Source organism: Diceros bicornis, chromosome 18, assembly GCF_020826845.1.
Source record: "Diceros bicornis minor isolate mBicDic1 chromosome 18, mDicBic1.mat.cur, whole genome shotgun sequence".
NCBI classification, from domain to species: Eukaryota; Metazoa; Chordata; class Mammalia; order Perissodactyla; family Rhinocerotidae; genus Diceros; species Diceros bicornis.
The window spans coordinates 2,777,108-2,804,060 of NC_080757.1; the positions used below are offsets into that span (position 1 = coordinate 2,777,108).

The 26,953-nt window shown below is 47.2% G+C and overlaps 1 protein-coding gene across 1 annotated transcript; it reads right to left on the reverse strand.

Moving 5' to 3' along the window:
* Positions 1–424: 424 nt before the first annotated feature.
* ADORA2B (adenosine A2b receptor) lies at positions 425–26,695 on the reverse strand. The gene is made up of 2 exons (XM_058559620.1): positions 26,291–26,695; positions 425–1,891 (listed from the first exon to the last, which is right to left on the reverse strand). The coding sequence occupies exons 1-2, from the start codon at positions 26,623–26,625 to the stop codon at positions 1,222–1,224; spliced, it is 1,005 nt and encodes a 334-aa protein (XP_058415603.1). The 5' UTR covers positions 26,626–26,695; the 3' UTR covers positions 425–1,221.
* Between the last annotated feature and the right edge of the window lie 258 nt (positions 26,696–26,953).

Here is a 26,953-nt window from a genome sequence, read left to right on the forward strand (position 1 = left end):
GCGTGTCGGTGCGCACCTGGGATCCAAACCTGGGCCGCCAGCAGCAGAGCGCGCACACTTAACCGGCAAGCCATGGGGCCGGCCCTAAACTTATTTTTTTAAGCAGTCTTCAGGATAAAGAATAGAAGGTAGATGCAGGAGCCAGCCTCGTGGCCTACTGGTTAAGTTCGGCGTGCTCCGCTTTGGCAGCCTGGGTTCACAGGTTCGGATCTTGGGCGCGGATGTATACCAATCATCAGTCATGCTGTGGCGGCAATCCACATATAAAATAGAGGAATCTACTGGGGCTTTGGGGGAACAAATAAATAAATTAAAAATTTAAAAATAAATAAAATAGAGGAAGACTGGCACAGATGTTAGCTCAGGGCTAAACTTTCTCAGCAAAAAAAAAAAAGAAGGTAGATGCAGCTCTGTATGACAAGCCAATGCAACATCCCAAGCTTTTTTTTAAGTTTTATTTTTATTTCACTTATATACATACACAATTATCTAATTTTACTTAATAAAATTTTCACACTTTGGGTTCCAGCAACTTGACCAAACTTGAACATGGGAGAGAAGTAAAATTCACTACCTAGTTCTAGAAGGAGGACATGGAATCTGGCAGAGGAGGGATCCCATTTCTTCAGTTTCTTCGTCTAAAGTAGTTTGTTGTATATGGAAAAGAATGTTACCAAAATTGTTATCTGATGATATTCTACTTAAGGATTTATGAGATTCCCCTAAGTTATTTCTGTAAATTAACATGGCAGTTTCTAGAATGAAGAATTATACTTTTAATTTTCCTGGTCACCTTCCTAGGAACAAGTATATATTTTTAGTATGTCCAACTTTTATTTTTCCATTGCCTCTAAGTTAAATATTTGTATTATAATAGTTCACAGTGTTTCACAGCAAAATAGTTTCAGTCATTTTCTACCATGAAAGAGGCCGACTCCTAAAAAACAAAACTGTCTTTTACAATCCATTCAAGCTGTCAGCATCATACACATAGTAAGAGCAGCCAGACAGAACCATAAATAACATTTGTCAACCCTTGGAGCCTACTAATAACATATACATATTGACCAGATATGTGGTAACTCCAGGAAGTGCTCAAAAGAGGCAACCCATATGCTTGTGAGGTGTGGCTGTCTTTCACAATAAGAATCATCCAGTCATGTCCTGTCCCTTTGTTTATTGTGAATTTGTGCCTTCTCTTCGAAGAGGCCAGAGTCTAGGTCATAGGCCCACACTGAGAGCAGGCTGTGTCCCGACGTGCCCATTCCCACTCTTGAGGACATCATCTGTCTGGCAGAGAACATACCTGGAGATGATTTTGTGAAAGGTATAGCGGAAGTCTCGGTTCCGGTAGGCATAGACAATGGGATTGACAACTGAGTTGGCATGTGACAGGAGAATGGCTGTGTTCATTGCCCACTTGGGCTTTTCCTTACCCTGAGCTGGCTGAAAAAGAGTGACACAGTTGATGGCATGTACTGGTAGCCAGCACAGAGCAAAAATCCCAACAATCAAGGCCAGGGACTTGGCCGCATGGATTTCCCGCTGTAGGATGGTCCTTGAGTGGTCCATCAGCTCAGTGCGCTGAAGCTGCCTGCAGGCCACCATGAAGATCTTGATGTAGATCACCAGCATTATGAGCAGTGGGGGCAGGACACACCCAAAGAAATTGAAGTATACCATGTAGCTCATGGGGACCACATTCTCAAAAAGACACTTCACAAGGCAGCAGCTTTCATTGGTGGTTCCATCCCAGGGCTCTGTGCAGTTGTTGGTGGCACTGTCTTTACTATTCCACCCCAGGAACGGGGTCAGTCCAATGCCAAAGGCAAGGACCCATAGGACAGCAATGACTCCTCTCGCTCGAGTTCCGGTGACCAAACTCTTATACCTGGTCAAAAGAACATCATATGTTATCGTCAGTTTACAGTAGTCTGCAACCAGGGTCTGAGACCCCCCACCTCTGCTTTTGTTCCATGGCCTTTACCCTTAACAACCTCTAAGGTTCACCCTCAAAGGGCACCATGACCTTTTACCCTCCACACTAAAGACATGCACACAGGTATGAACAGCTTTGCTCTAAAAGTTCAATAAGATTTTTGTTCTCAGTAACTCACTTCTGTTTAGTGACAAGTCATAGTCCATAAGGACAAGTGGAGAAGTCTCAAAGGGTGGTTTCTAATTACCCAGGTACTGACCTTTGAGTCTAGGTCTTCTATAAGGCACTGTTCTAGGTGGTTGAGATACACCAGTGAACAGAACACACAAAGATCCTTGCTTTTAAGGGACTTAATTCTAGTAGGAGGAGACAGATAATAAACAACAAACATAAGTTAGTAAATTATATGATATGTTAGAAGGAGATATGTGCAGTACAAAAAAAGAAAAAGCAGAGTAAGGAAGATCAGGACTGGCAGGGACTGTAGATTTACAGACGTCAGTCAGGGGAGGTTTCATTGATAAGGTGACACTTGAACAAAAGCCTGAGGAGGTGAGGACTAGAGCTCTCTGGAGTCAGGCAGCACTACATGGTGGCTCTGGGCAAGAATCCTCGGGTCTCCCACAGATACACAAGAGGTTTGCCTCATACTGTGGGAAGAATCATCCCTGAATACCTCTATAAACTGGAGAGCAAGAGTTCTGGCAACATCCCTGTCTTTGCTGGCAGCAAAGTTGTTAAAAATTGGGAAATAACTTAGCAAATATTAAACAAATTTTTTTTAGTAATTTTAAACTATTAAATCTTAAAATCACTAGAAATCATTATATACATTTTAGACATTTTGCTGTAAACTAGTCCACATATAGTTTTATAGCAAAGCTGTAAACTTGACTATTAATAACTGGTCCATAATATGTATTCAATGTAATGTATGGAGTAAATGAAATAAAATCTTTCCTTAACCTCTGGGAGGAAAATTGAGAAATAATTTGATACACATTACCTTAAGACTTGTCTATGGAAAGTGTCCAATTTCCTTTGCCTGCAGGATAAAGCCCATACTTCTCAGCATGGCCCACAGAGCCCTCCAGCCCTCAGCCCCACATACCCAGTGCCTACCATTCTCAACCAATGGCTCCCTCCTGGTTCATGCTGCTCTCAAGATTGGACAGAATACCTGTTCCTGTTTCAAGGCTCACCCCCTTTCCTGATCACCGCTCAGGCAGAGGTGGCCACTCCCACTTTCTGGCCCCATACACACATCAGTCGTAGAGCTTGTTGATCTGTTACATGTGTTTTCCCCTCAACTAGAATGTCAACCTCTTAAAGACTGGGACCTTATTCTTTGTACCCATATCCCTGGGACCTAGCACAGTGCCTGGCACATAATAGGTTTTTAATAATATGGCCATTATGAATACATTCCTCATTTGTTATCTGATTTGTTATTAAACTGCTTTAAAACAAGATTCTACTTATTAGGAATACATGATGCTGTGGCCTGGACAGGCAAGAGAACTGGTAGTTTGCTGAGGAAGTTAAGTGAGATCTTGCCTTTTAATTGACAGTGATCCCTGATCTTTTCTGCTCCCTACAAAGGCAGCTCTCAGCAATAGGCAGCTCAGTTGTAGGGCCTTTACTACAGATGACCTGCTGGGCTCAGTGGCTCACTGAATTTTTTTCGGCCAATAAATCCATCAATTTCCAAACCCTTTCTGCTTCCCTCCTCATTCAGGAATGTAAAGCCACTCCTTAAAAAAATGCTATTCCTGGCCATTGCCTTGCTGGAGATGCGAAGAATGCAATTAGTCCCTGCAAGATAACAAGGCAGCCTCCTAAAGGCCAAGCACTTAGAATCACAGGACTTTAGATCCATGAGGCAACCTCCTCATCAGCCCTCCCCTTATTCCTGTTTTTCACAGGAGTCAACTGTATTGAATTCAGTACAGTTGAATACAGGCCAGCCCTGAGGGATGAATTATATTTAGGGGAAGCAAATTCTCTTGTCAGTAATGGTCTGGGGTGGATAGGTGAGGTGGTTTTGGCCAGTGAGACAAAGGGAAGTCTGCTAGGGTACTTCCAGGAAAGAGTTTACTTCTTGATAAAAGGAGAAAGACCCATGAGGAGAGCTCTTCCCCATGTCCGTCCCTTTCTGCTTTTGATGCTCTTATGGGAGGCTTTGATGCCTAGAGCTGCTACAGCCATCTTGTGACCACGAGGGACAAGCCTGAAGACAAAGCGAATGGCAGAGCAGAAGAAAGGAAAGCCCAGGTTCTTGATAACAACTTTGAACCACTACACCAGCCCTGGAACCATCATGGCTCCATATTCTAGTTCAAGAGATAATTAAATGTCTTGATTGCTTAAAGCCACTGTTACCTATAGCTAAAAGTATACTCATACCAACTGGAAGGGACTTTTATCTCTTCTAGTCCAACCTCTCTTATTTTACAAATGAGGAAACAGAAATACAAAGTCTTTGAGTAACAAAGGCAACATACAAACCAAAGACCAAAGCTAAGTTGGAACTCTCAGGCCTGTGTTCCTTGCATCACATTATGCTGCTTCTGATTTTACTTGACTTTTTTTTTAAGCAATATTAGACATGGAGTACTCTGTACACGGAGGGATCATAGTGGATAGCTTCCCACTAGAGTTCAAAACAACTGGAATCCACCCACATCTGAACTTAAAACTGCTGGATCCTGCACATGTGAAAAACTAATTTCATGCTAAATTGTCTTAGATAAGGAAAAGCAGCTGATTCCATCAGAGGAGCAGCTGGTAGCAGCTTTCTCTGTGAATCCCCCTCAGTCTTTCTTCCCTATTGGTTCATTATTTCATTCAGAGTTCTTCCTTTGTACTGTGCACTCTACTAGGCACTGGAAACATAATCACAGCCCTCACAGGCTGTAAAGCTAATGGAAGAGACAGAAAATAAGTAAACACACAAACGTGTAATTACACATCAAAATGAGTTTGGCCAAACCAAAATGAATAGGATGCAGGTAAGAGAAAAACAGGAAGACCTTGGACTTAGGCTGTCAGGGAAGGCCTCCTAAGCAGAGCTAAAGGTTAAGAAGGAGTAGAAAATTTGAAAAGTAGAAGAGCATTCCAGGCAGAGAGAACAGAATGTGTAAGGCTTCAGACAAGAAAGGATTTTACTTTCCTAAAGAAGCAAAAGGAAATGTGAATGAACCTAAAATGAGGTGCAGGGGCCAGCTTGTAGGCCCCGGGAAGGAATCTGGATTTTGATATTCAAAGTGCAGTGGGAAAATACTGAAGGCTTTTAAGCAGGGGAATGACACTGATTTATATTTTAAAAAGCTCATAGTATGGAGACTGAATTTTAGGGGAGCAAGAAGAAAAGCAGATCAGTTAGGAAACTATTTCGGTAGTTAAATCAAGAGAAAACATTGACTTGGAGCAGGGTGATAGCAAAGATGGTACAAATAAATATATACTTTCGAGTTAGAACCAGCAGGTCGTGAAGATGAATTGGATGTAGGAAAATGAAGAACCAAAGATGATTCCTAGGGTTTTTCCCTCTCATGTGTTAATATTTAATTAATTAATATTGAAACAGTATTAAAGGGAAGAGTGGGTGGCAAGGAGATTAAGATCAAGAGAATAGTGGATGTTAGTATCCTGATGGAAATGATAGTAGAGAGAAGATGCAGAAAAAAGGCAAGGTTATTGAAGAAGCTAAGAATCTGAGGAGGTTGGAGGATGTGGAATCCAGGGCTCCTCTGGAGGGACAGTTCTCCACTGTGACAGAAGGAAGAAGGAGAACAGGGCAAATGAAGGAAAGGTGAGGGTTGGGTGGTGAGAAGATAGGGCAGCATCCCCTTTGAGAGCTGCTGTTAGCTCAGACAAGCGTGAAGAAAGGCATCACCTGAGGGAGAGAAGGCTAGGATGCTTGAGTTGTCTCAGGGAGTAGAAAAGGGAGCTTGCTAGAAAAATGTAGTGGGATGGCCTCTGTGGTTTTGAGGGTGGTACGGCTTTTGTTGTTGACAAGGTGCAGACCCTGGGAGTGGAGGCTGAGGAAGAGTGAAAGACTGAGGAGATGAAAGAACTGAGACCAGGGTGCAGAACACTCAAGCTGGGCAAGTGGTGCAGTTGACAAGAATGAGGACAGCAGTAGGGGAAGTGCAGCAAGGAGTGGGAGGGGCAGTGTTTTTGGACAACGAGAACTTCAATGGTTCAGGTCTTCTGCAAGAGAGAAGGGGATACTACTCTGGGAAGGAGTGGAGAGAACCAAGAGAAAGAGCTCTAGCCCAAGTCCCCACCTAAGGTCCAGGGTGTAAGCAGCAATAAGGGAAGCAGTGTTGAGGGGAGCAGGGGGCAGGTCTTGGTCAAGGCCAGGTGGTGGAGGGAACGTTCAGAGAAGAGGTTGAGAACAGGGATTTGGTGATATCCCAGAGAGCACAGTGCTTGGAAAGGCGAGGTGGGATTTTGGGTCCACTTAGCCCAGGGGATACATAGAGCATTGTGGGGTTGAAAATTATAGTCACATGCCACATAACATTGTGCTCAACAATAGACCACATATACAACAGTGGTCCCATAAGATTAGTACCATATAGCCTAGGTATAGCCTAGCCAATATCTAGGTTTGTTTAAGTATACTCTATGGTGTTTGCACAACGATGAAATTGCCTAACGACGCATTTCTCAGAACATTTCGCCATTGTCAAGCAATGCATGACTGTAATTGAATTATTTTCTGAGGACCTGAAAATACTTGGCTAAAGCTGAAATATCCAACCTCCGTCTCTATTTTTATCTTTAATATGCCAATGGTACTTGAAACTTTAAAATAAGGGGGAAAAAGTTCATCATCCATTTCTTTGTCTAAAACAAGATCCCCTTTCTAATTTCCTCCTAACTGGCAGATAGTGCCCATTCTAGCAGCTTTCAGATCACATGACCAAACACCAAATTTTAGAGACACAGGCCTGCAGACTCGCTTCCCTAGCTGTACAAACATCAGTAACACAGAGCCTCCACTGCCTAAGCACCCAGTCTGGGAGACACTAAGCTACGTAGCTTACACGTCTCACTCAAACCATGCCTCTTGAGGTCAGAGCTGCTATTTCCAGTTTACAGATGTGAAAACTGAGGCTCAGGTTAAATTATTTGCCTGCTGCCCCTCAATTGCAGTCAGGACACAAACCCAATCTAATCTGACTCCAGTTTTGCCAAAAGCAGTCATTTTCCTGCTCAGGAACCTACAACTCTTCTCACAAATCCAAGCTCCCCCCTCTGCCTAGTTACCCAGCCATGGGTCAGCTGTTTCACTTTCTTCCCCAGACACATCTGCCCTTGGCAAAGCTGCTTGCTGGTTCCAGGGAGCCCCCTCTATGGAGCCAGCCACGTGGGAATTGAAGACTGGAGGAAGAGGCCTTTGCTCCCCTCTTGGTAGGCAGTCCTTTAAAGGAATCAGAGAACTTTCTTTATTCTGTTGGAGGACACAGCCAGGCCCACAGGAGAAGTGTGGGCTCCAAAGACAGAAGCACTTTTAGCACTGGAGCTCCAGCTCCATAATGGTACAACAGTCAGTATCCACGAGACCCATGCCTGGACCCAGGCATGGTGTAGGAGACAGCGATGCTCTAGAAAGCAGACAGCTGTCCCTGCACTGAGCAGGATGCTGGAAGGGATGACCCCTGGGGTCTCTGGCATCTCATGAAGGCTCTGGTAACCTCCTGCCATGTCCTCTCATCTCCCACTTCCAGCTGTACCTCTGTCCGTTCCCTGAATACCTGTCTGCCTCCCTGGCCCTACCCCTTGCTTGTGGACTGCACACCTTCTCTCTGTGGCTCTCAGAACATCCCTGTGTGTGTGTGTATGTGTGTGTGTGTGTGTCCCCAAAGCATTCCTGATGAAAGGCAGGGGCCGTGTCCTTTCCTACATCTGCTCCTATGCCAGTCACTGCTCTGCTGTGGAGGGCATCAGCACAGCAGTAAGGCTAAGGAAGCCAGGCGTCTGCCCCAAGTGTAGGAGAAGTAAATGAAAGGCAATGTAGAAATGAATAAAGAAAACATAGGCAGCTTTATTATTCAAAACAAGCAGGAACAATTCCAGCCCACACAAAAGGAGCGTTCTGGGCAAGTCCACACTCTGGGAAGTGGCTATGCCCCACTGCTGTTCACAGAGTTGGTCTGTGATCCACCCATTCCCCATGTAAGGGGCTCATTAGCTAAGGAGATTGATAGAATAAGTCACATGGAGGGAATCAACAAAAAGGAACAGTGTGAACACTGAGGTTATGTAATGAAAGAGGGAATCGCCAAATGCTGCATAACAAGTGCTGGCCTATTTCTGGGGCAAGGTCTCCTCCTCCTCTGGCTCTGCAGCCTTCAGCTCAGTCCAGGCTGCTTTCTCCGCCTTAGAAATCAGAATTCCCAGTTCTCAGGGTGCTCTTAGTTCAGCAGATCCCCAAGGGCAGCTACCCTGGGGAGTGATATTGAGCCTGGCCAGTCCAGCCAGGGACTGGATAGAGTCTGAGCTCTGGCATCAGAATAATGGAGATAATAGTGGCTGCAGAACCCCCTTCCATGCTTCTGCTGAGGTTTTTAACACAGCTATAATGTGTACAAAGCACTGTATAAATGCAAATTGCTAAGTAAATGCACATGGAATTCTGTCACTGCTTCTTAAAATTGTTTATTGTCTGTTTAGAGACTTTATGTTCTGTCTAGCTTACAAGTTTCATTCCTCTGTAATACAAACATTTCTGCTATAAAACAATTATACATTCTTAGAAAACATCATATTCTCAGAAATTGCACTTGAGTAATAACAAGACTTATATGAAAATGGGGTTAGGACAGACCACTCAAAACCTACAAAATTTTGTAACTAGAGCACTAAAAAAATAAGTTGGACCACCCAGACAGAGAGCAGTTCAGCAGAGCTAGAGGCTGTCACAGTGAATGTTAAAAATGCACCAAAAAAGTCTAATGGAAATCCTGGCAAAACTTTAATTAGAACAAGGCTGATAGGTGCCAAGACAATGCAGATGAAAGAGGAGTTCTGAGCTAGGGGACTGTTATTAAGTGGGGCACGAGGGCAACATGGCCTGTCACAGCTGAGACCAACAGGCTGGGATGTGGCTTTCTGAGGGAGGAAGCCCAGGTAAAAGCGCTGGTATTTTTCCTCCTTGTTCCTGGGGGCCCAAAGGGGCTCCTGCTGCACAGCAGTCAAACTGAGGGTTTTTTCCCTTCCTGCTGAAGACTGTAATGCTACTCCCACTATTCCAGCTCCTTTTGCCTGGGCAAAATCATAGATGAACCAAAGCAGTGTCTATATTGTACCAACATCCTTCCCCTATTTACCTATCACATGTGCACTAGTTCACATTACAGAAATTCACATGGAAGCAGACCCGTTTGTACTGAAATACACCACTGTGCTCCCATGGTACCCCATGATTCCCATAGCACCTCTCCCACCAACCTCCCACAAAACTACATTTTCTGTCTCCTTGCACTCAACTGTGCACTCTTTAATGGCAGAGGCTATCTTCTTGTATCCAAAACACCTTACACTGGGCCTGGCAAGCAAATGCTGGATAAAAGCCTGAATTTATAAGACAGGAACAGAACTTTGGGTTCTTAATTACATACACACCTTTAGCACTCACTTGGTAGCTCTAAACAAAACAAGGCATGGAGTACGTGAATGTGTCTTGAGTTTCAGCTTATAGTTCACAAGACATTGTATAAGAGAGAATTTTTTATGCTGAATATTTGCTTCCCATTTTTCAGATTTCTCATGGAACCAAACAGGGTTTTTAAAAAGTTGTCATGGACAGAAGAAGAAATAGAAAATTGAATAGCACAGAATAGCATTGAATAGATAATTGAAGAATACATAACCAAAAGCCTTTTCACAAAGAAAACAAGATCCAGATGACTTCACTAATGAATTCTATCAAACATTTAAGGAACAAATAAAGCCATTCTTATACAAAAAGGGTGGATACTGGGGGGCTGGCCCGGTGGCATAGCAGTTAAGTGTGCTTGCTCTGGTTCGGCGGCCCGGGGTTCACAGGTTCGGATCCCAAGCATGCACCAACACACCGCTTATTAAGCCATGCTGTGGCGGTGTTACATATAAAGTAGAGGAAGATGGTCATGGATGTTAGCCCAGGGCCAGTCTTCCTCAGCAAAAAGAGGAGGATTGGCAACGGATATTAGCTCAGGGCTAGTCTTCCTCAAAAAAACACACAAACAAAAAAAAAGAGTGCATACTGTTTGGTTCTATTTATATGAAGTTTAGGTTTGGGAGTGGGAAGGTCTCTCATTTACCATTCGTGGTAAATGTATTGAGGGCAATCTGCCTTGTCTCCAAAGTCTGAGATGTTCATAGCTCTAGGCTGCGGGGCAGTCTAAGGAAAGGACAGTGCCTGCCTACCCACTAGATAACAAGCTGTGGTCACCAGAGCTTATCTTCAGGCTAAGTTCTTCCGAGGAGGCCAGGACCCTCAGCTACTCTGACTCCTGAGGGGTTCTCATCTATTCCATCAAGTTCATACATTTCTGAATCCCAGTGGTAGACCTGGCTGAGGCCTGAGCTGAGCCCACTGCCACATGTAAAGGTGGTTGGAAGAGATGGCCTCTGTCCTTCATAGTCACCCAAAAACAATGGATGAGGAATGCAGGTAGCAGAAAAAAGTTGGCAGCACTCCCCACCGGCTTACTATGGCATGAAGAGGCAATCCAGAGTGGTCTGATAGTGATTCAACCCATTGAGATTGAGGGTGGGGGCCAGGACCAGGGCTCCCAGAGTTCAACTTCGAGACTGTTTTTTAGTGAGTCTCACATTTTGGTCTCATATTTTGCCTGGGACCTGGAGACAGCCCAAGGTTGCTGGGCTCCAGACTCTGATCTCCACGTGAAATAAGAGCTCCTGAGAGAAAGGGCCACTGCCTGAAACCAGACCAGAGAAAGATACCTTGTCCTCTCCTCCAAAAAATACCCTCCCATGGCTGGGGTTAAAACACATTGCCTCAGATATAACATTAATTGTCAAAACATATACACAAACAACCAGTTAGAAGAAGACATCAGGAGGCACATATTGGTATATCCCATTAGTGGTGATGTTAACTTTGATCACTTGGTTATCATGGTGTCTGCCACATTTCTCCACTGTAACTATTTTTCGCCTTGTAATTAGTAGGTATCTTGTGGTAGATACTTTGAGACTTCGTAAATATCTTGCTCCTCATCAAACTTTCACCAATGAGTTTTAGCACCTATTGATGATTCTTGCCTGAACCAGTTGTTAGTATGATAGTTGCCAAATGGTGATTTGCTTAACCTGGTCATTCCTACTCATTAATTAGATGGCATGCTACTGTAAGCAATTCTTTCAACTCATTATTTAAAAAAAAAATCTAGTCTGTTCATTGAGAGGGCCTAGAAGAAATGATGCTCCAGTAGCAATGAGCACACCTACCCAAATCTTGATTTCTAAATACCATTCTCCACTGAAAGGAAACAGGGCTCGTTGGAGAAATGGCTGATTCCAAAGCTGGAAAATACAGTATGAGCCTGAAAAACCTTTCTGTGCCAGAAAGTAAGGAAGTGCTCAAAAAATTGATGGGAACACTCAAACAGAAGTGAACCTGAATGGGCTCCCATTGGCCAAATTTGGACATCAAAATGAACAAGAGGAATGGATTACAACACACTGAATGAAAATAAAATTCCATAAGTCGATACAGATATCAAAAAAAAATAATTTAAGGAAGAGCAGCGAAAAGGTAAACCTCTTCTTTACAGAAGAATGCCACCTGATGAAGGTGAAAGAAATGAGAAAAAAGAAAATTACCATTTTATATGGCAATAACTGATTTAGGCAAGAAATATCAATGGAGAAAACATACCTTTACAATGACAAGTCCTGGCAGACACAGCCGTAACCAACTGATCAGATTTAACGTACCAACAGTGGGACAGATTCATATTGCATGCCTTCTTATGTGATGGCCTAAAATGGACACAACGTCATGTAGAGAGTATTCCCACCAAAAATGTTTAATCTGAATCTAACCATAAGGAAACAACCAAACTCAAATTAAGGAACATCCTGCAAAACAACCTGGACTCCTCAAAAATGTTAATGTCTTGAAAGAGCAGAAAAAAAAAAATTAAGGCTGAAGAACTATTCCAGATTAAAGAAAACTAAAGGAACAAGCCAGGGTCTAGTGGTTAAGATTCAGTGCTCTGAGCACCGCGGCCCGGGTTCCTGTCCCGGACAAGAACCACACTGCCTGTCTGTCAGTTGTCATACTGTGGCAGCTTCATGTTGCTGTGATGCTGAAAGCTATGCCACCAGTATTTCAAATACCAGTAGGGTCACCCATGGTGGACAGGTTTCAGCAGAGCTTCCAGACTAAGACAAACTAGGAAGAAGGATCTGGCCACACACTTCTGAAAAAAAATGGCCATGAAAAAACCCTCTGAATAGCAGCAGAGCATTGTCTGAAATAGCGCCAGAAGGTGAGAGGATGGCGCAGAAAGATGGCACACGGTTCCACTCTGCTGTACACAGGGCTGCTAGGAGTTAGAATCGACTCGATGGCACTAACAACAAAAAGGAACATGTTAAATGCATGCATGAGCTTTTACTGGAACCTGGATTAAAAAAAAAACTATAAAGAACATGATTGGGATAATTGGGGACATCTGACTATAGACTGTGCTGTATCAATATTAAAATTCCTGAGTAAAATTGTGAGTATGTGTGTGTATGAGACAGAGAAAGCAAATGTAGCAAAATATGAACAATTTGTACACTTAAATGAAAGAGTATATGGGAATTCATGGTATTAGTTTTGCAATTTGGAAGTTGTGCAAAAAAAATACACTACTTCAGAATGATTCATTCATTCTGAAACCACAGACCAGTCAGATGGATACAAATATGTATGTGTGTGTGTATATATGTATATATTTTAATACCAGGGACTTTTAAAAATTACAAAATGAATGCAGTGTGTGTGTGTGCTTACGTATGTATATATGTGTACACACACACATGCATATACTGCATTCGTTTTGTAATTTTTTAAAGTCCCTGCTATTGAAAAAACTAATGATTTCTGAAAACTTAGCTCCAAATTGAGGAGCTGTTGTAGCCCTCTGTAACAGTGCTAACCTCTCCCTACTGAAATCTCCGTGTTGGTTTTGTGAGTTTTTCTCTGCCTCTTCAGTTTCTCCTACCTCTCCTTCTCAGTCTCCTTGGGGCTCTTCTTCCTCCACCCTCTATCCTGAGGACACCCTCCACGGGCTGCTCATATCTAGGCAACAGGCTCATCCATCCATATCAGGGCTAATCCCCCACAGTACACACATGCACGCCCCCTACACACAAAGACACGTGTGTGTGCATGTGCATATACACGCATACTGCCAATTCCTAAATATGTCACAAGCTAGTAACTGGACCAAGTAATGGAGATAATGAGGGAACAACATGAGCCCTGCTTATAATGGAGAAGGGAAGGCAACTTGAAACAAATTATAAATAATTAAGAAAATAGCTACAAGTATGCAGAGAGCTGCAAAGGAATCCTGGGTGCTTCCCAGAGAGAGTGTCATGAAAATTAGGAAGAGGCAGCAGATAAAGAACATTCCAGGCAGAGAGAATAACATGTGCAAAGGCCTGACCTCAATAAGTTCCAGGAATTGAGGGAGGCCCTGAGAAGCCAGAACAGAGAAACAAAGGAGAGGGAGGAGGAGGAAGAGGTTGGAGGAGAAGGGACCAGAGCCAGTGAGAGAGTTGGGACCTTATCCTAAGGCACTGGGAGTATTAGGTAAAGGAAGGAGGTACAATCAGGTTTTCAATTTAGAAAATTTCTGTTATGTGAAGAATGGGCTAAAAGAGCAAGCATGGATGCAGAATGACCAGATAGGTGACTGGCATCCTGGAATAAGGCAGAAGTAAGGGATTGAAGGGAGGGTTTAAGAAGTGCAGCTGACAGAACCTGTTCTGTAATGTCTTTCAATAAAGCTTTATAGTTCTTTACATTTTAAAAAAAGCAAGATTTGGGGCCGGCCCGGTGGCGTAGCAGTTAAGTGCGTGCACTCCACTTCGGTGGCCCGAGGGTTCGCAGGTTCGGATCCCAGGTGCGCACCGACACACCACTTGTCAAGCCATGCTGTGGCGGCGTCCCATATAAAGTGGAGGAAGAGGGGCATGGATGTTAGCCCAGGGCCAATCTTCCTCGCCAAAAAAGAGAAGGATTGGCATGGGATGTTAGCTCAGGGGTGATCTTCCTCACACAGAAAAATAATAATAATAATAAAATAAATAAATTTAAAAAAGCAGATTTGGCAGTGGTGTTGCAATCAGCATTGGAAACCAAGATGTCACATACAGAAAGATGCTTTGGGAAGTTTGTGGGTGGTAGGACTGGAGCAAAACAGTAAACCAAAGAAGGTGAGGCTGAGAGAAGTGAGAGGAGCTTGAATATGTCTCAGGAGCGAAGGGAAAGAGCCTGCAGATGGAGAGGCCACCATACAGGAGGCTGGGAGTTATGAGTAGTGGTGGGCTCCCGCAAAGCAGGAGGAGCTGGGTCCGGAGCCAGGTGGAAGGACTGACCATCCCCAAACTCCCCAGCTTCCAAACTTAACCACCTACTATATTGCTCAACCTGCAGGCATCTTAAACATAACCTATGCAACGCTCTCTCAGAGCCCCCGTGTCTTTGGGATGGTGCCACCTAGCTGCCCAGAAATCTGAGAGTCATCCTGGACTCTTCCCTCCCTTACGCCCAATATCTGACCAAGTCAGCAAGTCCTCTTGAACCTGTCCCTTATGATCCCATCTTCCAGCCACAAGCACACCATTCAATATGTGGTGTCAATACAGATACACTTGCCAGTCACTCGGGCTGACTAGGCACTGCAGATTTCACACCTGTAAGTCCCACCCCGCCTAGGCCTGACCAGCCGTGTCTCTAGTCCTTGTTCACTGATTGTGGTTCCAGGGCCCATCTTTGATTCTCAGGATTCTTTCCTGTCCTGGTTTTTTGGTTGGCTATGTGGCTTTACCTGTGGCCCCTCTGCTCCAAATTCTGCCAGACCCCTTGGCTGGCATCAGACATCAACCTTCCCTGGTGTAGAAGTTTGGGTTTTACATGTCTCAAATATTTCTAGATTCTGTCACCATCTCCATGGCCTCTGCCCTAGTCATGCATTCTTCCTTCTCACCTGGATGACAACTGGCTACCCTATATAATCTTGTCCCCTTCATCCATCCTCCTTGCTGTCCACCAGAGTGACTGTTTTATAATGCAAACCTGACCATCTCGAAATCCTGATTAAAATCCTACATTGGCCTTTCACGTCCCACCTAATTATCACTTCTCAGAAAATCACATTTAAATGACAGTAGAGAAACACAAAAGGAAATAAATTCATAACCATCCCAAAAATAGAAGTGGAGGGTGACAAAACAGCAAACCAGCGATTTTGATGTGTTTCTAGAAACCAGAAGGCAGATAGGATCATGAGGATGGGGCACGGAGCTCTAAATCAGAAACAAGGACGGCAAAGACAAGAGGCTCTAGCCTAGCAGACAGCAGGTATCAGAATGGGATTTAGAAGAGGAATAGAAATCAGGGGAAAGACTGCCTTTGGACCAGCTTTGTGAGCTGCCTCACCCACCCAGTCATTGTCCCCCCATCTCCTATGGAGCTGGGCACTTATCCCCTTACCCTTCTACCCTCTCCCCAAACTGGAGCTTGAGACCTAGTGATGGAGGATGGGGTGGAACAAAGAGTTTTAATTGTATCACTCTATGCTACATGAAGGAATCTGAACCATGTGAGTCCAAAAAAGGTTTTTCAAAATAAGTTCAAAAATTATTAACCTTAAATCAAAAGTAAAAATATGAATGCTAAAATTTTTTTAAAAAATAGAAGAACTAGGGGGAAAAAAGAACTCTTCCAGAGAGAATGAAAAGCCAAAGTATTGGAAACTTACATTTAAGAGAACATTTAATAGACAAAAGATCAGTCAAGGAGAGGAAGTATCCATATATCTATTAAGAATCCCAGAAGGAAAGAATAGAGTAAATGGAGATTGGAAACAAATCAAAAAAATATTCTTTTTTAAAATTTCAGAGCTGAAGACAAACCTGTCCTCAGATTGGAAAGGTTCACTTAGAAGTGAACCTTTCCCCAGTAAAGGAGAAAAGCTGAAAGTCAATATTTAGACCCAACCTTGTGAAATTTCAGAACACCAAGCAAAAGCAAATGATTCCAAAGGCTTCCAGAGAGGAAAATACAAGTTACAAATAAGAATCACATACACATCAGACTTCTTGAGCAACACTGGGTGTTAGAGCAGTGCCTTCAAACTTCTGAACTGTATCCAGTCAAACTACCAATCATGTGTGAGAAGTAACATTTTTGGCAAAGAACCCAGAAAGATTATCTCCCGTGTCTTGAAAAAGTTACCTAAGGATGTGTATAAAAACAAACAAATATGGAATCCCAGAAAGAGGAAAGAAAACATGGAATGCAAGAAATGGTTGAACAACTCCAAGAGTACGATGAAGGAAGTCACAACACGACAGTTGTGCAGCACACTTAGAAGGCATGTTAGGACATTCAGCAATGACGATGATGAAGAAGCTGGATCATCAGAAGGGTAAGGGAAGCCATGGTCTTCCTTTAACTTTCTTTTAATTTCCAGCTGGGAAATTCATGATCCAAACATGAAGCAGACTTAAAATGTGGCATAATTTTGAGCAATGGATAGCACCTAAAAATAGAATCCATCTGACCTGCTCATAAGAACTATCTCCTTGAGAAGCATGGGTTTAGTGACAGGAGTGCACTTCCTACTCCAGTCATACTACTCCATTCTGGGGTAAGAAATATACAGGTAAAAAATTTTATAGTGCTATTTATTGGTTTCCAATTTTCAGAAACTCTACAAAGTTCAAGAAACTTTATTATATTACAGAATAGAATGTAAATGGTATTAACCTTGACAATGTGAAAGTAATGGTATTATATAACATTATATATGTTCAATACATAATTTTTGTAGGAAAAAAACACAAGAAACAGTGGTTGCCTCTGATAGGCGAATTGGGAAACCAGAGATCAGAGATGGTTGGCTTACTTTCCACAGTTTACCCTTTTATACAGTTTCAATTTCTTTACAATAGCAAGAATTACCTTTTTGAAAGTCAAACCTCTATTAGGCAATGTGCTGAAAGTAATGGTACAGTTGATAGCAGGAGGTGAGAGACCTGGAAGGGATGGTGGCAGTATACTCTTCCTCATTTTTGACAGTTAACAGATCTTGCCTACAATTGATGGAATTAGAAATAAAGGCTGAAATATGATCCACAGAAAAAAATCAAAATACAACAAAAATTTGAAGGAGCAGGGTAGGAAAGAGGGCTTGTGTGAGCCACAGTCCTCCTGTTACATGGTAGAGAGTCAACAGATTTGGTTTGAAGATGGCAGCACAAACCCAGGTGTCGCCAATGAGGTTGGAGTGACCCTTGGAAGAAATACCAACAGAAACGGTCCAGGAGGGCTGCCCCAGTGAGGGGCGAGGGAGGGGAGACTTTCGCTTTCCCTTGTGTACCCGTCTGTACTTTTGAATGTTTACTTCTGTGCATACTAGTCAATTTCTAACTCAAAAAAAACAAAAGCCTCCTTCATTGGACTTACCAGTGCCTTGAGGACAAAACCCAAACTCCTTAGCGAGCCTCCAGGCCCTCTTTGATCTGCCTGTTCTCCAAACCCCTCAACACACACACCTAAGGCTGGGAAGCCTGGACTGGAGGAGCTCTCCCCCTCTGCTCCTGCCCACATGCTCCACCTTAGCTCAAGATGCTCTTTCCTCCCATTCCTCCCCCACACAAAACTCCAAACCTAGAAATAGCACTCCTCCCTTCCCTCAGCCCAGACTGAGTTAGAAGGCCATCTGATAGTCTCTTCTCAACTTTAATTCTTTCAAAGAAGGTACATTTGCTATTTGCCATTAAGTTCCTGCTGCCAATGGCAGTGTCTCCAGCCTGTTAGCCTCAGAGATAAGAGCACAACCTGTTAATGCCCTTAGGGGAGAATAACCATGTCTAAGCCCCACTCCTGAAGGGCAGTCATGAATCTGAAGCATTAGGAGCGAGGAGGCGAGAAGAGATCCTCTACAGGTCCTTGTAGCTGTTAATCAAATTCTGTGACATTTCATGCACACTGACCAAGGTACCCCTTTCCACTTTCTCAGCCATATTACTATTTAGCTATAGTCTTCTTTGTCCCATGTAATATTTAAAAGGTCTCAATCACAATTTGCTAGCGTCCTCATTCATCCACTGCCAGAAGGGACGACTCATCAAGGGGGTGTTTTTGGATGACCACAGTGCTTGGAGCCTTTCCCTTCAGCTGTTCACATGCTGGTTAAGGGCTCTTGGGAAGACAGGCTCACCCAGTCCCAGCTTCTGTGTGACCCTGGGCTAATCATAACTCTCTGAGCCTTGGTTTCCTCATCTGTGAAGTGGGGAAGGTAATAGTATCTGCCCCATGAGGTTGTCATAAAGATTAAATGCGATTAGGCACGTAAGATGCCAGGCATACAGAAAAGGCTACAAAAGAGTGGCTGCTATTCACAATATTAAAAATTCTGATGTCCGGAGTAGCTGAGGACATAATTCCTCATACTTGTCCCTGCAGCATACATCCATGCTGTGATTACAAGCTGACAGATCAAAAGAAGGAGATACAGAGACTGGGTCCCACAGAGTAACTGATCCTGCCAGTGCCCAGCAGGGAGGGCCCCACGAGGCCAGAGACCCCATGCACACAGTCACAGAGAAAGTAGCACATCATCTGTCAGGTGAAAATGTTAATTTTTGTCCCTTTACACACAGAGGTTCTCCACATGATCAGGCAACCACCTGTGCTTTTCAGAATTCTGTGGAAACGCTGCTGACACTGCTGAGACGCAAAGCCAGACACTATTTCCCTGCCATTGCTGCTCTAGGGCAGGCTTGCCACCCCTCCAGGCACACAGAGCAGTACAGGCTGCAGCCTGATCTGCAGAGGAGCTCCTGGTCACATGGGGCTCCCACTGCCTTTTGGGTGCAGCTCCAGGCCACAGTCCCAGAGCAGGCTCAAGGTGGCCAGGCAGATCCTCCTTCCCTCACCCTTCAGGGGAAACCCTGTGCTCCCATCCACGACGCTGAGTGCTCACAGGCTCCACTTCCTTGCAGGAAGACAAGTTTCTCCTCCCTAACCTGCAGCTCCCAGGTGCTCCTGGATGACCATCCAACTGGTTGGACTCTACCCCCAGCGAGAGGAGGACCTCTAGGTATCCTCCAGATTCGATTACCCCCGTTCCAACCTGGTTCTGAGACGGTTCTTGAGGGCCTAACTAATTAGAATAGACCAGACCTCAGCTTCAGCCTGGGCAAATGTGTGCCCAGTGGGGAACTTACCTGCCCAGGAGCAAGCTCCTGGACAGGCTGGAGGTTCCCATTAGCCCTTATAGGCATGGGCTTGGACAGGAGCCAACTGCAGCACCTGCTGCTGGTTTAAAGTCATTGTTCCAGGCTAGGAGGTGGAGTTGAGAGGAGGGTATGCTAACAGAGGGTAGATAAAAGCAGTGTAGCACCGAAGTCTCTCTTCCCGGAGTCCCAGGTGACTTTTTCTCCAGTCCTGAGCGCCATCTTCCCGTCTGTAGGTAACAGGATGGCCCCAGGACTGTGCATAAGAGCCAGGACCTGCGGGCTGTGCCCCAAGGGTCTGCAGCCACTGTCCTCAGGCCAGCCCTCACCCACAGCACCTGCCAGCTTTCTGAGTGCCTCTCCACCCCGTTCTCCCTCAGGCCTGTGAGACATCCTTTCAGAAGATGGTTTCCCCCTCTTTTCTTCATTAAAACTTATTGGACCATCTTTTTTACGACATCATTTCACCAGAGGGCTCTGCTCATTACTGGGATCTGCCATCTTGGACCCTCCCTCCCTCCCTCCCATCTTTTTTGCATAGTCCCCCCAGGCATGACACACCCTAACACATACTCTTTTCACCCAGTCACTCATGTATTTATCCAAAATGTGGGTCCCTACTCCATGCCAGGCATCATGCTGAGTACTGGGTCCTGGTATATAAGGCCAAGCCCTTCCCCTCACAGAGTTCACGCTCTGGGTGGAAAGAGACTATAACCAAGTAAAGACATAATTTAATGATAGAGTCAGTGATAAATCAATGCAGTGGCTGAGAGAAGCCTCTTCAGATGGCCTAAGTGAGGAGAGGCAGTGCAAAGACTGTGTTCAGGGAAAGAACGTGGGCCGGTGTAGCTGCACTGTGGTGAGCAAGGTAGGGAGGGATGCAAGATGGAGTGGGCAGAAGACAGATCATGCAGGGCCCCGAGGCCAGAGTGGGACATTTGGATTTTACTCTAGGTGCCACTGCACAGCTTTAAGCAGGGGAATGATGTGATCTGACTTAGTTTCAAATCATTCTCCTTGGCAGCTATGTGGATAATGGTTACAGGAGAGTAGGAGATGAGGTGGGGGCTCCAGGTGGCCCAGCAGGAGCTGGTTGAGAGCTGCTGAGAGGACATGTGTGATGAGGTCCAAGAAGTGACCATCAGATTGGACCAAAGGGGGGCATTGCAGAGGTGACCTGAGAGGAGCAATTCAGTGACACTGTGGTGACAACGGAAGTGGAGGCAGTGACACTGGATGACTTGGAGACATTTACTGGGAGACAGGAATGAACCAGTAAGTGGAGGGGGTGTGTGGTTGAAGAGAGTTGATTTAAGCATATTCATATATTAATGGTAGTTTCCTGAGGCTACTGTAACAAAGTGTCCCAAACCTGGTGGCTTAAAATATTTATTCTCTCACAGTTCTGGAGGCCAGAAGCCTGAAATCAAGGTGTCAGCAGGGCCACACTCCCTCCAGAGGCTCTAGGGGAGAATCGGTTCCCTGCTTCTTCCAGCTTCTGGTGGCTGCCCCAGCATCCCGTGGCTGCAGCCGCATCACTCCAGGCTCTGCCTCCATCTTCACACAGCCTTCTCCTTTCTCTCTGCATGTCTATTTTATAAGGATGTGATTGCATTTAGGGGCTACCAGGTAATCCAGGAGAAGCTCCTTCTCTCAAGATCCATATAAGGTAATATTCATTCTTTTCCCATATAAGGTAATATTCACAGGTTCTGGGGATTAGAACATGGACATCTTTTTGGGAGGCCACCGTTCAACCCACTACAATGGGAATGATCTGGAGGAGAAAGATAACACTGATGTGGAAGAAGGGAGAACCCAAGGAGGGGAGTCTTTGGGAAGGCTGGAGGGGTAGGACCCAGGGCTGAAAATCTTTTCTAGCTTTATTTCAAAACAACATTCAAGATGAATTTTATCATATGAGAATTACAGCTCAATTGAAAAAAAAGAGGGCCGGCCCCGTGGCTTAGCGGTTAAGTGCGCGTGCTCCGCTGCTGGCGGCCCGGGTTCGGATCCCGGGCGCGCACCGACGCACTGCTTCTCTGGCCATGCTGAGGCCGTGTCCCACATACAGCAACTAGAAGGATGTGTAGCTATGACATACAACTATCTACTGGGGCTTTGGGGGGGAAAAATAAATCAATAAAATCTTTAAAGAAAAAAAGTTTTGAAAAAACACTCAGAATCCCCTGCCAACTCCCACCCTATAGTTTAGTCAGCTAAAAGGAGCTAAGTGGAGGCCACATTTTCACCCAAGGCACAGTCTTGCTAAGAAGTCTTCAATACCTACCTCACAGACCAGACATGTGACACACCAAGAAAAAGCCTCCATGTGGCAAAGGGGGCAGGGAAGGTGACAGGGTCAGGGTCCATGGACAGGTCAAACAAACATACCCCCTTCCATTCTGTTGATTGATCAAGCCAACCAGACACTCTGTGGGAACCACGCTCCTTCAGCTTCACTGGGAAAACAGCTGGCTTTTGGCCTACTGGAGACTCAAGACCACAGTGCTGGGGAAACTGAGTCCAGGAGCAGGGTAGGGAAGGCCCCCAGACAGAGGTGAATCACATAGGTCCCCCCCCTCGGCTGGGGGTGTGGCATGAAGGGGAACAGGATTAGATTAGAGAGGAGGAAGTTTCCCACTGGAAACAGCCTGAGGGTGAAGTGAGAGCCAAGGAGCAGCTGTGCCCAGACACACCCTGGCCACTGGCACACTCCACCTCCCACAGCTGGGGAGCCTGCAGACCCGGCCCTGCTGTGTGCATCTGCCCCCCTCATCACTGCCCACTCCTGATGGCACCAGTCTGCCAGGGCCAACGTCAGAAACTGAGTGGAGTTGAACTAGAGGAAATGGACTTGCTTCTGTTGTGGACACCCCTCACTCTGAAGGCCAAGGGCAGTACCTGATGTGAGCAGACACTCCTTTTCAAGTCCGGCCAAAGCTGTCATTTTTGTGCCTATCATCACCCCAGGTCTCCCCTTTCCTTCTGCACTGTAACCTTCCCCACGTTAGTAAACATCTTGGCAGCTGGGTGGCAGGTGGGGACTGCAGCCTCTGCGGCCTTGAGCTGTGCTCACAGCTGACCACATGGGCCTCACTCAGAGCCTTGGGGCACAAATGCCTTCCGAGCCCGCCGCACCACTGAACTGGATGGAACCAAGGGCAAGTCCAAGGACTGTTTTGCCCAGGTAAGAGGCATGCCTGGGCTTCTGGCCCTCATTCCTTGGACCTTACCTTCGTTATTGCTTGCCTTTGGAGGGGAGACACCTCCCAAACAGGACACTGCCAACTTTACTCCCACCTGCAGTTCCAGGACCCCAAGGAGGGCCTCAGAGCTAAGTCAGAGCTGGCCCCTGGCCCATGTCATTAAAGTGAAGGGGGGGCCTCAAGTCTCCCTGACTCCAGGAGGGTTCTCAAACTTTGGTGTGACCAGGAGTCCTTGGTTAAAGATGTGATACTGGAATCCCACACATACCCCACCCCAGAGATTCTGACTCAGTAGTGTCCAGTGGGGCCCTATAATCTGCAGTTTAGCCTGCTCACAGGGAGCCATCTTCCTCAGAAGAAGGAAGTGCTAAACAGCTGAGGGAAGAAGGTGAGCCTCAGGCGCCAGCCCCCAGGAGGGCTCAGGAGCCGGGAGGACCAGTACACCTCTCCAGCCCACCAGGGTGGGGCTTGGTGCCGGGGCAGATCAGATGCCCATACCTTCCCGGGATGGGGAGATGGGGCTGCTTGCACACAACGCTTCCAGACCTCTGAACCTTGTGGGCAGGCCAGGAGGACAGAGGTGGGATAAACTTCATGGTGACTTTCCACAGAGCGTTCTTCCTTCCCTACTCCTACATCTCACCCTCCTGTCCCTAGCAAATGCAAAGGAGAAGTTAGAGGCCCGTGATTCACATTTCTTTCCCCTTAACACACCCACACCCATTTTTTTCAAGACCCCACCCAGCACAAAACAGGACAAGAACTAACAGATTTATTTTTTTTTTTTCCCCCCAAAACCCCAGTGGATGGTTGTATGTCGTAGCTGCACATCCTTCTAGTTGCTGTATGTGGGACTCGGCCTCAGGATGAACCGAGAAGTGGTGCCTCGATGCGCACCCGGGATCCGAACCCGGGCCACCAGCATCGCAGCGCGCGCACTTAACCACCAAGCCACAGGGCCGGCCCCTGAACTAACAGATTTAAACTTTTATGGAACTTCCTGCTCCATGGGGGCACAGGAGATTCTTCCAGTAACTCCCATTGAGCTGGGGTCTCTTTGGACCTCTGCCACGGGCAAGCCCAAGGGGCTTCTCTTAGATGGGCAACTCAGGCTGGGGCTTGTGACTGCCTGCTGGATGCAAACAGGCCAAAAGGCCATCAAGTAACCAACATGAGGACCAAAAGGCAGGAAAGGGACCCTTAAGAGAGAGAAGAGTGTGCCGTGCCACCCCAAGCCTCGGAAATCCCTGGGCTCTGTCACACCCGATGGGATGCCTGAGGCCTCCTGGTCAGATGCCAAGGGCAGCAGCATGTAGAAAGGCCTAGACACACAGATCAGGCTCACAGCCCCGCCAAGCAGAAGGTTCCCCTTCCTGTTGGGAACCAGGACACAACCTACAGGGACCAGGCTCAACACGTCTACCTGCTAAAAAGGCTCCAGGAACATTCTCCCAGTCAATTCCCTCAAACACATTTCCCTTACAACCACCAATTTACTGCAGGAAGGTCTGCTTCCAGAAATGGCAATACGTTTTCTGCCCACATCCCAAACACTGATGCCGCACACAGCCCCACAAGATGGTCTGATGGAACAGTGGGAATGTGGTGCCAGCTCTGAGTCCAAGTCCTGGCTCCAACGCTCATTCCAGAGGCACCATCCTGAGCAAGATGCTTATCTCCCTGAGCCACCACCCCCTCATCTATAAGCCCCAGGTAACAGCACCTACCCTCTGGAGTTACTGCAAGGATTAGAGGACATAAGTTGAATATAAATTGCCTCACAGAGTTAGCACATAGTCAGCACTCAATAAATTAATTCCTTCCCTACTTTCCTACTCCTGTGACTCAGTTTCCTTGTCTCAGCTCCAAACCCAAAGAGATCCCAAGCTCACCCAACTCAGAAATGCCAAAGGGGTGACCAGCCCCATGGCTGAGTGGTTAAAGTTCTGTGCACTCCGCCCCTGTGGCCCGGGTTCGCGGGTTGGGTTCCTGGGCGCGGACCTACTCCACTCACCACCCCTGCTGTGGCAGTGCCCCACATACAAACTGGAAGAAGACTGGCACAGATGTTAGCTCAGGGCAAATCTTCCTCAGCAAAAAAGAAGAAAGGCCCAAGGGGCCCAGGCACCAAAGATAGTAAATATTTTCAATAAGCCCTAAGGTTCCCTGATACTCCTGTTCTCAGCTCTCAACTTTGAATCTGTTCCTTAGCTACACCTGGGGCTCCACTCTGTTGCGGGCTTCCTCCATCGCTTGAATCCTATATTTTCTCACTGCAGGAGAAACAGAGAACCCATAAATTCTCCAGTATTCTGAAATCCTGGTGGCACTTTCCCAGCCTGCTGGGACAGGGCAGCGGAGGATAAACAAGTTACACAATGGCATGAGGCTCTAAGGCTGCTCTTCTAGGCGAACAGGGAAGCACTTTAACTCATTTTAAAAGTAAATGGAGGGGCTGGCCGGTGGCTTTGCAGTTAAGTGCGCGCACTCTGCTACTGGCAGCCGGGGTTCAGATCCCAGGGGCACAGCAACACACGGCTTGTCCGGCCACGCTGAGGCGGCATCCCACATACAGCAACTAGCAGGATGTGCAACTACCACATGCAACTATCTACTGGGGCTTTGGGGAGAAAAAGGGAAAAAAAAGAGGAGGATGGGCAATAGATGTTAGCTCAGGGCCGATCTTCCTTAGCAAAAAGAGGAAGATTGGCACAGATGTTAGCTCAGGGCTGATCTTCCTCAAAAAAAAAAAAAAGTAAATGGAGGGGCCAGCCCCGTGGCGCAGCGGTTTCGGGCATGCGCTCCGCTTTGGCGGCCAGGGTTCCCGGGTTTGGATCCCTGCCGAGCACTGGCCGGACCGCTTGGCTTCGTCCCATATAAAGTAGAGGAAGATGGGCATGAATGTTAGCTCAGGGCTGATCCTCCTCACTAACTAACTAAATAAATAAATGTAAATGGAGGTGATTTGAGTCACCATTAAGACTGCAGGGACCGTAGCGTCCCCCAACTTTAACTGGTACATCCCCCCCGGATCTGCCCAGCCCTCATTTTGCAGCAGGTACATTCTGAAGTTGGGTCGTGAGTAGTGTCCATTCTGACAATGCTAAGTCCCTGCATCCAAAGTTTGCCCTGGAACCTCTCCGGCCTCCCAGACCCCCAACACTCAGGGCCGCGTCTGGCCGCTGCTCTGGACCCCGGCCTCGCTCTAGGTGGGCTGCGGGTGAGGGGTGGGAGGAAACAGCTCTGCCGCAGAAGAGGAGATGCAATCACCAAACACCCTGCGCCCGGGCCTCCACCCGCCCATCTGGGTGGCGCTTTCCCGTAGTTTCCACAGCGGGCGGGAGCCCGGGGACCTCCCTCCCCGGAACCTCTAGTGTTGTCCCCACGCAGGTCCCCTTAAAGAGACGCGCGCATCCGGGGGTGCAGAGGCCTCTCTGGGTACCGGGAACCGAGAGGGAATGGCAGCCCGGGCGCACGTGTCTCTGGGGATGGCCGGAGTCCTTCAGGCTGGGGAACTGGAGCTCAGAGCGCCCCGCGCGCCTCAGCCTCGCCTGTCTGGGGTTCCTGAGGGCAGGAACCTGGCCTGGAGCGGGCGGTCATCTGCGGGGCTGCAACAGGGCCCCGGGGTCGGGGACGCCGCGCGCCTCACCTGAGGGGGACGCGGACGGCCAGGTACCTGTCGACGGCCACGGCCAAGAGGCTGAAGATGGAACTCTGCGTGAGCACCAGCACGAAGCAGGCGAGGAAGAGGCAGCTGTGGAAGTCAGTGCAGAAGCCCAAGCTGATGGTGATGGCAAAGGGGATGGCGAACAGCCCCACGGCCACGTCCGCCGCCGCCAGGGACACTAGGAAGTAGTTGGTGGGCGTCTGCAGCGCGCTCGACTTGCCCACCGCGGCGCACACCAGCACGTTGCCCGCCACCGACAGCGCGGCGATTGCCAGCTCCAGCGCCACGTACAGCGCGTCCTGCACCTCCAGCGGCATGGCCGGGCCGGCCCGGCCACGGGCGTCGCCTACCCAGGCCGAACTGGGCGCGGAGCAGCCGCGTGAGCCCCGCGGGGCACGGCCGGAGCGCCCGGCCCGCGCGTCCGCCCGCCGCTTCTGACCCTCCAGGCTCGCGCGCTCCGGGTCCGGAATCAGGGGGTGCGGCCGCAGGGAGGCGGCGACGCCCATTGGCCGGCGTGCCCGACCGCCCCCGACCGGCGGAGCACCGCCCCCTCCCGAGCCGAGTCCGCGCCCGCGCGGGCCCCCCGGGCCTTGGCAGCGCAGGGCGGGGTGCGGGCGTCGGACCCCGAGGCGTCCTGTGCTCCCG